At 37.0% G+C, this 14,927-nt stretch overlaps 1 protein-coding gene across 1 annotated transcript in view; it reads right to left on the reverse strand.

Moving 5' to 3' along the window:
- Nucleotides 1-522: 522 nt before the first annotated feature.
- LOC101016147 (zinc finger protein 273) overlaps nucleotides 523-14,927 on the reverse strand; it is a 35,568-nt gene continuing 21,163 nt past the window's right edge. Inside the window, exon 4 of the mRNA XM_009202896.4 lies at nucleotides 523-3,875. Coding sequence (XP_009201160.3) covers nucleotides 2,491-3,875 — 1,385 coding nt within the window. The 3' untranslated portion in view covers nucleotides 523-2,490. The remainder of the gene's footprint in view (nucleotides 3,876-14,927) is intronic.

The raw sequence follows: 14,927 nt of genomic DNA on the forward strand, positions 1-14,927 counted from the left end.
GTAAAATTACATCTAAAAATTACTTTTTGTACACTACTAAATTTTATAAAAAATCATTGTTGTAATCCCTGACCAGCTCACATAATACTTCATAAACTGTAAAAGAAATTGTAAGAAAAAAGAAATGTACAGTTCTACCATGAGTACCAGGCAAGTAAAAACAGAACATCTGCATGGGGAGATTCTGAACCATAAGTCATAATATTTTACAGTAATTAATTCAGTACAAAGCAGAAAGAGTATAGATTTGCTTTCAGCATTTTTGAGGTTGTTAGTTTTCTAGTAAATTAGTCACCTTATTAAAATGATTTGTTTTGTTCCAATATTGCTCTTTTCTTCTGAAAATAGGTACAAACATACTCACACAAGCACACTTACAATTTTCTTATACTTGAGATTTATCTTTAAAGTAAAATGTATCTATATTTAACTCTATGTAAATCAAAACTAAAAGTCGTTATATGCTTGTAGGCAAAGAGGCCACATGTTAGAAGAAAAATATATAACATATTCTAAAAAATATTCAGGACTCAGAAATGTATTTTATTTATACTTTTATAATTTTTATTATGACCATAAAAATAACCCTGTAGTCCACAACAATTTAGTTGTACATTTTAAAATAAAAGTATAGAACTGAACAGTTTGTAATACAAAGGATAAATGCTAGTAATGGATACCTCATTTACCCTGATGTGATTATTACATATTATATACCTGTATCAAAACATGCCATATATGGCATAAATATAAAAACATACTATGTACCCATGAAAAATAAGAACAATAAATTTAAATAAGAAAAAATATAAATGTAAAACCTATGGGAATATTCTTTGACTTATTTGCAGTTTAAAGCCACTGGCAAAAGAGATTACTAAAGATGTTAGTCCACTATGTAACCAAATAGTATATTGCTATCATCATCTTTTACCTACGCCATTGAGTAAGGTGGGGCAGGTTAAAGTTTGTGGCATAAAAATGCTTCACTGAATACACAACAGTCTTAACATGTTAAAATATGTTTAAAAATCTAAGTTCATACATAATCTAAAAATTTTGAAATGTACTGCATTTTATTATGAAAAGCACAATTCATAAAATACTGAATTTTAACTAAAGTTTAAAAACTTTTCACTATAATGCAGAATATTACTCTGAACACCTACCTCATGCATGACTCAATATTATCAGTTAACCACAAGAGCCTCTCTACTTAGATTTTCATCACGTGTCTTTCATTTTAATGTTCTTACTCTTCCATTAAAAAGGTCATAAGTAATGCCCATCTAATAAAAAAAAATCTCTCATATCTTTGATGCAACAACAGTTGATCACATGCTTTCACATGTGAATACAATAGGAATGAAGAAAAGCATGGACCAGGTGTGTGGCTCATGCCTGTAATCCCAGCATTTTGGGAGGCTGATGCAGGCAGATCACCTGAGGTCGGGAGTTCGAGAGCAGCCTGACCAACATGGAGAAACCCTGTCCCTACTAAAAATACAAAATTAGCTGGGCGTGGTGGCACATGCCTGTAATCCCAGCTACTCGGGAAACTGAGGCAGGAGAATCACTTGAACCCAGGAGGCGGAGATTGCAGTGAGCTGAGATCACGCCATTGCACTCCAGCCTGGGCAACAAGAGCGAAACTCCATCCAAAAAAGACCAAAAAACATGGATTTGAGAGTTGATTTATATCATTATTCACTTTTTTAAAAACCTGTAATTTTTTCCAAAGAAAACAGTGTACTTTGAATGTAAATATACCTCTGCAAAAAACTTTTTCACTATTAGTTACCTACCAACTTGTGTTTTGGATAACTTTCTGTACTCAGCACTCTGATTTTGTGTAATGTCTGAAGTGTCAGTATCTTAAGATATCTGTACTGTGAATTCTCTGATATTTATATAAACCTAATTTTGGATCATGTATTTCATATTTACTGTTGCATTTGCAAAAATATATTTCAGTATAATTCCTCTCATGTTTTCTAAGCTGTTGTTGAAAAAGTATTTTTCCAAATTCATTACACTCATAGGGTTTTTCTCCAACATAAATTTCCTGGTATTGAACAAAGTTTGAACAACTGCTTCAGGGTTTTTCTCTAGTACAAAATGTGTACAGTAAGATCTATGATACAAGCAAAGGTACTACAAACCTCTTCGTATTTTTAATGTTTCTCGTCAAAATACTCTGCTGCACTTTACACGCTTATATTGTCTGAAAGATCTTTTGACAGTAATTTCATTGATAACGCTTTTATTAAGTACTAACTTTCTGATGTTGAGTAAGATATGAGCAGATATTAATGACTTTTCCATTCTTTATACAATTTTTCTCAAGTATAAATGCTTTCCTGTGCAATAAGGTATGAGAATTGTTTTGTCACATTTGTCACACTTCTCGGAGTTTTCTCCAGTATGAATCATCTTATATACAATCAAGTATGACAACCACTTAAAGGCTTTGTCACATTCTTCACATTTCTAGGATTTCTCACCAGTATGATTTCTTTTATGTCTAGAAAAGTTTGAGGTGTTGTCAAAAGCACTGTCATGTCTTTTAGGTTTGTATGGTTTCTGTCCAGTATGAATTTTCTTATGTCGGGTAAGGTTTGAGGACCGGTTAAAAGCTTTGCCACATTCTTCACATTTGTAGGGTTTCTCTCCAGTATGAATTCTCTTATGTTTAGTAAGAGTTGAGGACCAGTTAAAGGCTCTGCCACATTCATTACATTTGTAAGGTTTCTCTCCAGTATGAACTCTCTTATGTTCAGTAAGGGTTGAGAATGCCCTAAAGGCGCTGCCACATTCTTCACATTTGTAGGGTTTTGCTCCAGTATGAATTATCTTATGTTTAGTAAGGGTTGAGAATACACTAAAGGCTTTTCCACATTCTTCACATTTGTATGGTTTCTCTTTAGTATAAATTCTCTTATGTTTAGTAAGAGTTGTGGACCGTTTAAAGGCTTTACCACATTCTTCACATTTGTAGGGTTTCTCTCCAGTATGAACTATCTTATGTCTAGTAAGGGTTGAGGACTGGTTAAAGGCTTTACCACATTCATTGCATTTGTAGGGTTTCTCTCCAGTATGAATTCTCTTATGTTTAGTAAGAGTTGAGGACCAGTTAAAGGCTTTACCACATTCGTTGCATTTGTAGGGCTTCTCTCCAGTATGAATTATCTTATGTTTAGTAAGGGTTGAGAATATACTAAAGCCTTTGCCACATTCTTCACAATTGTAGGGTTTTGTTCCTGTATGAATTATCTTATGTTTAGTAAGGATTGAAAATACACTAAAGACTTTGCCACAATCTTCACATTTGTAAGGTTTCTCTTCAGTATGAATTTTTTTATGTTTAGTAAGAGTTAAGGACTGGTTAAAGGCTTTGCCACATTCTTCACATTTGTAGGGATTCACTTCAGTATGAATTATCTTATGTTTAGTAAGATTTGAGAACTGGTTAAAGGCTTTTCCACATGTTTTACATTTGTAGAAATTCCCTCTAGTAGCAGTTTTCTTATGCTGAGTTAGTTGTGAAAGTATGCAACATGATGTGCCACATTCTTTACATTTGAAAGGTTTCCTTCCAGTATGTCTTTTCTTGTGTCTACTTGAATTTGAGAATTTATGAAGAACTTTAACACATTTATCACATTGAAATATTTTGCTCTGGGTAGTTGTCAAACATTGGTTAAGTCCATTATAACCTCTTTTGTGCACCTTATGCTCATGCACACTTTTACAGTCTTTTCTTAATTGTAAATTTTCATGTCCATATTTTCCATATCTTCTCAGGATCACTTTTTGAAAAGAATCTTTTAAGCCCTGCTTTGGCCAAAGGTCTTGGGCAAAATGAGAACACACAACTGGAAGAAATAAAAATAACAATTACTTCACTTACTAGACTCAGATGAATATACTTTACAAATCTAACCTATAAAAATATACAAACTACATAAGCAAGATGGCACAGCAAAATACCACAGGCCCTAATTCCTTCACAGACATATCAATGTAACAAAACATACTGACCAAGATACATTTGTAGAAAATATATAAATGAGTTAAGTGTGTGCAGTGCCCCAGGTGAGCACAATGCAAAGAGCCATATAGAAGGAAAAGAAAAGTCTACTGCAGGCCAGGTGCAGTGGCTCGTGCCTGTAATCCCAGCATTTTGGGAGGCCGAGGCAGGCAGATCACAAGGTCAGCAGTTCAAGACCAGCCTGACCAACATGATGAAACCTCCTCTCTGGTAAAACCACAAAAATTAGCCAGGTGTGGTGGCGCATGCCTGTAATCCCAGCTACTCAGGAGGCTGAGGCAGGAGAGTCCCTTGAACCCGGAAGGTAGAGGCTGCAGTGAGCTGAGATCACGCCATTGAACTACGGCCTGGGTGATCAGAGCAAAACTCTGTCTCAAAAAAAAAGAAGTAAATTGCAACTCTTGGTTTCTTTTTGAAAAGAGAAGAAAAATAGTGGCACACACATATTCATTTCAGACTTCTAGGGACTTTTCCAGACACTGATTTCTGTCTCTCATGACATAAAATGCAAAAGAAATGGTGATATACTATGGAATGACAGTTTGAGTCAACTGAGACCCAAGGTGAATGTTGCAGCAGCGGAGAAACTGCAGTACCACAGACAGGGAACAGGTGTAGCAAGTGACTACTGACTCATGAACAAACTCCTTTAACTAAAAAACCCAAAAAATTTCAGAAAAGACACACTTTAAGAACATGTTTGAGAGACTACCAAAATCTCTAGCCAAGACAGTTGGTTTCAGTCTATGACAAGACAAAGATACATTATAAAGATTGTGATGGGTAGCTTGTTTTTAATGTCCAAATCTCAATAAAAAATTATAATGCATACAAAATATGAAGGCAACATGGCCTCATCAAAAACATTATAAAATTTTCTGAAAGCAAATATTAAAGAATGAAGCTGTAAAAATTAATTTTAAAAATTTAAAATAAATTGAATACTCAATGAATTAAATAGGAACAGACAACTATTGAAAATCAGAAATATGAGGATAAAAACAAGTGTTAAAAATATCAAAAACAAATTGTTAAGGTAAAATTACAAAAAAAAACTAAAAAATTTTAAAAGTAGGAAAAACTGATGTAAAAATGAACATGCTCAACAAACTAGGATACACACAAAGATATTTATAACACACACATATATAAGCACAATTTCAACAGTCACAGGCAAGAGAATCTTGGGAGCTGCAAGATGAAAGTGATGTGTCATTTACAAGGATAGTCTTATAAGAAAACCAGTGAATCTGTCAAGAAAATTTTGCAGGCCAAAAAAAAAACTGTGTGATATAGTCAAAGTCCTTAAAAAAAAAAAAAAAAAAAAAAAAGCTGCCAAGTGAGAATAATACCATCAGCAAAACTGTCCTACCAGATAAAAAGGAAAAGATCTTCCAAAATAACCAAATCCTGAAAAAGTATATTGGCACTCCATTTGCCCTACATATCAAAGATGGTGAAAAGGAGTTATTTCCACTGAAAATAACATGATGCAAGAAAACAACACATAATCATATGAAAATACATAACTTTCTGGGAGAGATATGCACATACAGAAAAATACTATTCCTTAGCATTATCATAATGGTGCAGTACACATTTTTAATTATTCTCTAGAACTTGAAAGATAAAAGCATAGAAACTATTATAAACAACTGTTAATGGACATACAACATAAAAAGATATAATTAGCACCATCAATAACAATGTTGAGGACAGATGTAACAAGGAAAAAACCTTGCATGCGGCCGGCATGGTAGCTCATGCCTGTAATTCCAGCACTTTGGGAGGCCAAGGCGGGTGAATCACAAGGTCAAGAGTTCGAGACCAACTTGGCCAACATAGTGAAACCCTGTCTCTACTAAAAAAAATACAAAAAGTAGCCAGGCATGGTGGCACGCGCCTGTAGTCCCAGCTACTCAGGAAGCTGAAGCAGAATTGTTTGAACCTGGGAAACGGAGGTTGTAGTAAGCCGAGACTGTGTCACTGCACTCCAGCCTCGGCAACAGAGTGAGACTCTGTCTCAAAAACAAAACAAAACAAAACAAACAAACAAAAAAAACTTTGTATGCAACTGAAATTAATTTTTTTTTACCAGGTTAAACTATATTGTTGTATTTTTTAGAGGTTTTATGTAATCCCCAAGTTACCCCCAAAAATATCTGTATGGATACACAAATAAGAAAGAAATGAAAGCATCAAAGGAAGACAAAGAAAAATGAGGGACAAAGATACAAGAATCAAAGAAAATAACTAATAAAATGACATTATAAGACCTTCAGAAAATTATTTGAATATATATAATTAACTTTCCAATCAAGAGACATACATTTAATAAAGGGATTTATTTAAAGAATTGAAAAATCGGCCAGGCGCGGTGGCTCATGCCTGTAATCCCAGCACTTTGGGAGGCCGAGGCGGTGGATCACCTTAGGTCAGGAGTTTGAGACAAGCGTGACCAATATGGTGAAACCCTGTCTCTTCTAAAAATACAAAAATGAGCCAGACATGGTGGTGGACGCCTGTAATCCCAGCTACTTGGGAGGCCAAGGCAGGAGAATTGCTTGAACCTGGGAGGCGGAGGTTGCAATGAGCTGAGATGGTACCACTGCACTACTCTAGCCTGGGTGACAGAACAAGATTCCCGCTAAAAAAAAAAAAAAAAAAGAAAAGAAAAGAAAAATCAAGATCCAACTTGCCTTTCTACAAGAGTCAGAAAAGATCTAATAATGAAAAGACTGAAAGTGACAAGATGGAAGTAGATATTCCATGCAAATATTAACAAAACGAGAGCAGCAGACATCAAAACAGTATTACACAAGCTACATCTTAAGTAACTGTCATATTTTATAAAATGTACTTTATGTCAAAACTCCAAAGACACAAATAAGGACATTAAACAATAACAGATTCATGGGAACCTATGACAAATTTGCGCGTGTGTGTGTGTGTGTGTGTGTGTGTATGTGTGTCTCACATTAGGGTTCTAAATATATAAAGCAAATATCAACAGAATTGAAGAAACACATAGAGGATCCCATTTTCTAAAATAAGAATAAAACAAGACAGAATATTAGTAAGAGAACAGAGGACCTGAAGGCAGTATAAAACAAATATTCCTAACGTAGGTATACAAAACTCAACAACATTAAGATACACACCCTTATCGATAGCTCATACAACTTTCTTCTTGATAGGCCACCAACTAAGTCAAAAAAGTCTTAAAAAGTATTTTAGAACTGAAATTTTATGGATTACTTTCCATAACAAAAATGGAATGACAATATAAAACAATAATATTAAAAGCTAACAAGTTTACAAATATATAGAAATTAAACCAAATTCTTTAGCATGCTTTTGTTCAAAAGTTGAAATTAATATTGTGAAGATGTCTATACTGCTCAATACACAAGATTTAATGCAATGTTTTCCCACTTTCTCATTGCATTTTTGAAGACATAAAAACAGCAACCCCTAAAGTATATGGAATCTCAAGGGACAATAAAGTACCTAACAATCTTCAAAAACAGAACAATGTTGGAACATTATAGTTTCTGATTTTAAAACATATTACAAAGCTACAGAATTAAAACAATTTGTTACAAGTATAAAGGTTAAAAAAAAAGTAGACAAAATAGAATTTAGCACATATATATACTTTCACATATATGGTCATATGAAGAGTCATTTTCATACCCATAATTATTATACTATTGCTACTGAAAGCCAATAGGTAAAAGCAAAACAAGTTTCTGTCACCAAATCATTCAGTAGATACGATCTGAAATATAAAAATACTTGGCTGGGCACTGTGGCTCATGCCTGTAATCCTAGCACTTTGGGAGGCTGAGGAGGGCAGATCACATGAGGTCAGGAGTTCGAGACCAGCCTGGCCAACATGGTGAAACCCCGACTCTACTAAAAATACAAAAATTAGCCAGGCATGATGGCACTTGCCTATAATCCCAGCTACTTGGGAGGCTAAGGCAGTAGAATCGCTTGAATCCCGAGGGGCAGAGGTTGCAGTGACCCAAGATCACACCACTGTACTCCAATCTGGGTGAAAGAGTGAGAATCTGTATTATTAAAAAAAAAAACAAAAAAAACAAAAAAAATACACACACACAAAACAAACAACAACAACAAAAAAACTGGACTGTCATTCAGTTTTCAAAAAGCAGAAGACAGTCTAACAACTATAAAGATAAGTTTTGATGACATTATGCAAAATAAAATGAGCCAGCCATAAAAAGACAGAGATTGTTGAGATATATGATGCAGTTACACTCCTAGAAAAAAAAGACTGGTGTTTGAAAAGTGCCATGAAAATGGGAAAAATTGGTAGTTGTTTAATATGTGTTGAGACTTAGCTTTGCAAGATAAAAACATTTTAGTAAAATGTTGCATAATTATGACTAAAGTGAATATTTAAGAATATTTATTGTAAATTTTGTGATTTTTTTTTTTTTTTAATTTTGAGACAGTCTTGCTCTTTCACCCAGACTGGAGTGCAGTGGCACCATCTCGGCTCACTGCAGCCTCCACATCCTCAGCTCAAGTGATTCTCATGCCTCAGCCTCCAGAGAAGCTGGGATTACAGGCATGCACTACCACACCTGGTTAATGTTTTGTATTTTTAGTAGAGACAGGGTTTCACCACGTTGGCCAGGCTGGTCTTGAACTACTGACCTCATGTAATCTACCCGCCTTGGCCTCCCAAAGTGCTGGGATTACAGGTGTGACATGGACTAATCACTTGATACCAGGAGTTTGAGACCAGCCTGGGTAACATGGCAAAGCCCTCTCTCTACAAATAATACAAAGAAAATAGCCAGGCATGGGGGCTCACACCTCTAATTCAGCACTTTGGGAGGCCGAGACAGGAGGATCACTTGAGGTCAGGAGTTCAAGACCAGCCCGGCCAACATGATGAAACCCCATCTCTACTAAAAATACAAAAATTAGTTGCTCTAATCCCAGCTACCCAGGAGGCTGAGGCAGGAGAATCACTTGAACCTGGGAGGCAGAGGCTGCAGTGAGCCGAGGTCGTACCACTGCACTCCAGCTTGAGCGACAGAGTGAGACTCTGTCTCAGGGAAAAAAAAAAAACAAAAAAACAAAAACAAAGAAACTAACTGGGTGTCATGGTACATACTTGTAACCCAGATACTTGAGAGACTGAAATGATAGAATCATCTGAGTTTGGAAGGTTGAGGCTGCAGTGAGTCAAGATCACACCACTGCAAACCAGCATAGTTGACAGAATGAGACCCTATCTTGAAAATAAATAAATAAATAAATACAATTATTAAAAGAAAAAAAAAAAGGAAATAGAATGCCAGAGTGGCTTAAGAAAAAAGCATAAAATATGCTGCCTACAAGAGACTCATTTTAGCATTGAGTCAAATAGGTTGAAAGTCACAGATTGGAAAATATCTGTATTCCATGAAAATAGTAACCACAATTGGGTGAGGTGGTCATAATCATTTGACACAATACGCTTTAAGTATTAGTGGTTGGGCATGGTGGCTCACACCTGTAATCCCAGCACTTTGAGAGGCCAAGGTGGGTGGGTCACCTGAGGTCAGGAGTTCGAGACCAGCCTGGTCAACATGGTGAAACCCTATCTCTACAAAACTACAAAAATTAGCCAGGCACGATGGTGGGGGAGTGCCTGTAATCCCAGTTACTTGGGAGGCTGAGGTGGAAGAATGACTTGAACTGGGAGGTGGAGATTACAGTGAGCCAAGATCGTGCCATTGCACTCCAGCCTGGGCAAGAGAGCAAGACTCTGTCTCAAAAAAAGAAAAAGAAAAAAAAAAAAGCATTAGCATGCGGCAAAGATTGATATTATATAATGGTAAAATAGGTCAATTTACCAGGAATTCATAACTATTATATCTACCTATCTGTGTATGTATGTATAACATCAGGGCTCCAATATATATATAGCAATTACTGACAAAAGTGAAGCAGGAAATACATACCAACATAATAATTGTAGACATCAAGACCCCATTTTCAAAAATAGAAAATTCAAATAAATTAATAAAACAAAGAAAACGTAAGGCAAGGTGTGGTAGCTTACGCCTGTAATCCCAACACTTTATAAGGCTGAGACGGGCGGATCACCTGAGGTCAGGAGTTTGAGACCAGCCTGACCAACATGGCAAAACCCCATCTCTAATAAAAATACAAAAATTAGCTGGGTGTGGTGGTGGGCACCTGTAATCCAACTACTTGAGAGGCTGAGGAAAGAGAATCGCTTAAACCCAGGAGGCAGAGGTTACAGTGAGCCAAGATTGCATTATTGCACTCCAGCCTGGGTAACAGAGCAAGACTCCATCTCAAAAAAAAAAAAAAAGAAAGAAAACTTAGACTTTATAGACTGTATTAATCATTTTGCATATAGAGGAGTATCTGAGAGAGGATAATTTATAAAGAAAATAAGGTTTACTTGGCTCACCTTTAGCAGACTGTACAAGAAGTATGTGCCAGCATCTGCTTCTGGTGAGGGTCTCAGGAAGCTTACAATCACGATGAAAGGCAAAGAGTGGACATATCACATGGTGAGAGAGCAAGTGTGAGGTGAAGGAGCCAGGTTCTTTTAATGAACCAGTTTTCATTTGAATTAATAAAGTGTAAGCTTTCTGATTACCAAGAGGATGGTGCCAAGCTATTCATGAGAAATTCTGCCTCATGACCAAAATAACTCCTATCAGTTCCCACATCCAACATTGAGGATTACATTGCAGCATGATGTTTGGAGAACATGGACATTCAAACCATATTATAGATCAACTAGGCTTAACAGACATGCAGAAAATTTACCAGTCAAATGCAAGAGATTACACAATATTTTTATTTACACCTGGTGTATTCTGTTAGGACACATATCAACTCATTTAATTTAAGAATACCATGGCTGGGCACAGTGGCTCACGCCTGTTATTCCAGCACTTTAGGAGGCTGAGGTGGGCGGATCACGAGGTCAGGAGATAGAGACCATCCTGGCTAACACGGTGAAACCCCATCTCTGCTAAAAATATTTTTAAAAAAATAGCTGGGTGTGGGGTGTGGTGGTTGGCGCCTGTAGTCCCAGCTACTCGGGAGGCTGAGGCAGGAGAATGGTGTGAACCTGGGAGGCGGAGTTTGCAGTGAGCCAAGATTGAGCCACAGCCCTCCAGCCTGGGTGACAGAGCGAGACTCCATCTCAGACCAAAAAAAGAGAATACCAGTCAGGCGCAGTGGCTCATGCCTATAATCTCAACACTTTGGGAGATCAAGGTGAAAGAATCATGTGTTTTGAGACCAGCATGCACAACCTAGAGAGTCCTTGCCCCTACAAATAATTTAAACAATTAACCAGACATGGTAGTGCATGTTGTCTGTAGTCCCCAACTACTCAAAAGCCTGAGGTAAAAGGATCACTTGAGCCAAGGAGGCTGAGGCTGCAGCCAGTGAAAATCATGCCACTGCACTCCAGCCGGGATGACAGATTAAGATCCTGTCTCAAAACAACAAGTATAGAGGACCAAAATTATACACTGTGTGTTTTCTGACCAAAAATGAATGATACCAGGAATTAAAAGTAAAACTGGCAAATCTTAAAATATATGAAAATAAAATACTCTTCAATGTATTTTTGCTCAGGGGTCAAAACATTAAATTTTTTTAAAAATGTCAGCCAGGCACGGTGGCTCACGCCTATAATCCCAGCCCTTTGGGAGGTCGAGGTGGGTGGATCATCTGAGATCAGGAGTTTGAGACCAGCCTGGCCAACATGGTGAAACCCAATCTCTACAAAAAAAATACAAAAATTAGCCGGGTGTGATGGTGTGAACCTGTAATCCCAGCTAATCAGGAGGCTGAGGCAGGAGAATCGCTTGAACCTGAGAAGCAGAGGTTGCAATAAGCCAAAATTGTGCCACAGCACTTCAGCCTGAACATACAAATTCAATATAATTTCTACAAAAAATCCCAATAGCACAGATTTTACAGAAATATTGTTAAATTTTGATTATGAACTGTAGTCAAATATCCATGAAAAAGAACAAACAGGCATTATACTTTCTGATTTCAAAACATATTAAAAGATACGATAACCAAAACAGCATGGTACCGACGCAAAAACAGATAAACAAATGAAAGAACAGAACAGGGAACTCAAAAATGAACTCTTCCGTATATGATCAAATGATCTTCCACAAAGTTGTCATGAGCACAATAGAGAAAAGATATTCTCTTCAAAATATAATGTTGAAAACTGGACCTCAACACTGATAACAGAAGATTGGATTATTTCCTTGAACCATATATGAAAAATATTTTAAATAAGATACTTAGAAAATTGTTCAGGTACGGTAGCTCACGCCTGTAATGCCAGCACTTTGGGAGGCCAAGGCGGGAGGATCAGATTAGGAGTTTGAGACCAGCCTGGCCAACATGATGAAACTCCGTCTCTACTAAAAATACAAAAATTAGCCGGGTATGGTGGTGCACACCTGTAATCCTACCTACTTAAGAGGCTGAGGCAGAAGAATTGCTTGAACCTGGGAGGTGGAGGGTGCAGTGAGCCAAGATCATGCCACTGCACTCCAGTCTAGGTCATAGAGCAAGACTCCATCTCAAAAAAAAAAAAAAAAGATACTTAGAAAAAAATATAGGGCAAAGACATGACATTGGTCTTGGCAACATTCTCTTAGATATGACATTAAATGCATAAGCAACAAACGTAAAGAATAAAAAAATTTAACTACACTCTATTTCAAAACTTTTGCACATCAAAGAAAACATTCAATAACGTGACAATGCCTCTTACTAAACGGGTGATAACATTTGCAAATCACATGTGATGCGAGTTAATATTCAGAATATATAAACAACTCTTAAAATGGAAAAATAAAGTTGAATAACTTGATTTAGAAATGGATAAATAATTTAATGATATTTTCATCAAAGATACGCAGGCCAGGCATGGTGACTAGTGCTTGTAATCCCAGCACTTTGGGAGCCTAAGGCAGGAGGGTTATTGAAGGTCAGAAGCTCGAGACTAGACTGGCCAACATGGTGAAACTCTGTCTTTACTAAAAATACAAAAATTAGCCAGGTGTGGTGGCGCACACCTGTAATTCCAGTTACTCGGAAGGCTGAAGCAAGAGAATCGCTTGAACCCGGGAAGGCTGGAGGTTGCAATCAGCTGAGATCATGCCACTGCACTTCAGCCTGGGCAATACAGTCCATTTCAAAACACACACACACACACACACACACACACACACACATATACACATACACACAAATGGGAAAAAGCGTTTGAAAGGACACACAAAATTACTAATTTATAGAGAAATGCATAAAAATCACAATAAAAAATAAAATCATCTCACATCCAACAGAATGGCCACTGCTAATTTTTAAAAACATCGAATCTTAATCATTTTTATTGGAAAATAAAACCCACGTTGATTGTTGGCGAAAAACCAGATGCAGCCGTTATTTAAAACTCTTATAAATGTTCCTCAGATAATTAAAAATGAAATAATCATCAAATACAACAATCCCATTTATGAATCTGTATCCAAAACATGCAACACAGGACCTGAAAGACATATCTGAACTTTCATGTTTGTTGTACCACTATTCACAAAACCCAAAAGGCTGAAGCAACCCAGATGTTCCTTGAAGAAATCAAAAAATGTAACATATACATACAGTGGAATATTATTGAGCCTTAAAAAGAAAATCGTGTCACATTTTAAGATAAACTTTGAGAATATTGTCTCCTGAAATAAGCCAGTGACAAAATGATGGATACTATATGATTCCACTTATATGAGATAGTAGTCACACTGATCAAAACAGGAAGTTGAAGGGTGTTTGTCAAGGGCCAAAGAGAGTAAAATGAACAGTTGTTACTTAATGGGTATTGAGTTTCAGTTTTACAAAATATAAAATTTCTAGAAGTTTTTAACATAACAATGTGAATATACTTTACATGTCTGAAATGTACAGCTTTTTAAAAATTCTTTTTTGCGACAGGGTCTCACTCTGTCATCCAAGTTGGAGTACACAATTTTGGCTCAATGCAACATCAAACTCTAAGGCTCAAGTTATCCTCCCCTCTCAATCTCTCTAGTAGCTGGGACCATAGGTGCACACCACCATGCCTGACTATTATTAAAAATTATTTGTAGAGAGGGTTTCATAGGTTGCCCAGGGTGGTCTCAAACATTTGGGTTCAAGTGATCTTTCTGTTTTGGCCTTTCAAAATCCTGGGATTACAGATGTGAGCCCCCACCATACCTGGCCCTGAAACATACACTTAAATAGATTTAAGATAGCAAATTTTATGTTATGTGTTTTTACAAGAATTAGTTTTTTAAAAGAAAAACTGAAAAAATACACAATTATAAATCTTTCCAAAAATTACCTTCAAATAACAAAAGTGTTTTTCTTATATAAGGAAAACATATATTCAGGCCAGGTGCAGTGTGTCACACCTGTAATCCCAGCACTTTGGAGCCTGGCGGTGGCAGATCACGAGGTCAGGAGATCAAGACCATCCCAAGCCAGCACAGTGAAACCTCGCCTCACTAAAAATACAAAAACCAGCCGGGCGCAGGAGCGGGCGCCTGTAGTCCCAGCTACTGGAGGCTGAGGCAGGAGAAATTCCGCCTGAAACCCCGGCATGGAGCTGGTAGGGAGCCGAGATCGCTGCCACGCACTCCAGCCTGGTGATACAGCGAGACCCGGCCCCAAAATTAGCTGAAATGTGGTGGTAGGTGCCTGTAGTCCCAGCTACTCCCGAAGCTGAGGCAGGAGAATGGCGTGAACTGGGAGGGCAGAGCTTGCAGTGAGCCAAGCGCCCACTGCA

Source organism: Papio anubis, chromosome 4 (genome assembly GCF_008728515.1).
Source record: "Papio anubis isolate 15944 chromosome 4, Panubis1.0, whole genome shotgun sequence".
In the NCBI taxonomy this organism is placed as follows: domain Eukaryota; kingdom Metazoa; phylum Chordata; class Mammalia; order Primates; family Cercopithecidae; genus Papio; species Papio anubis.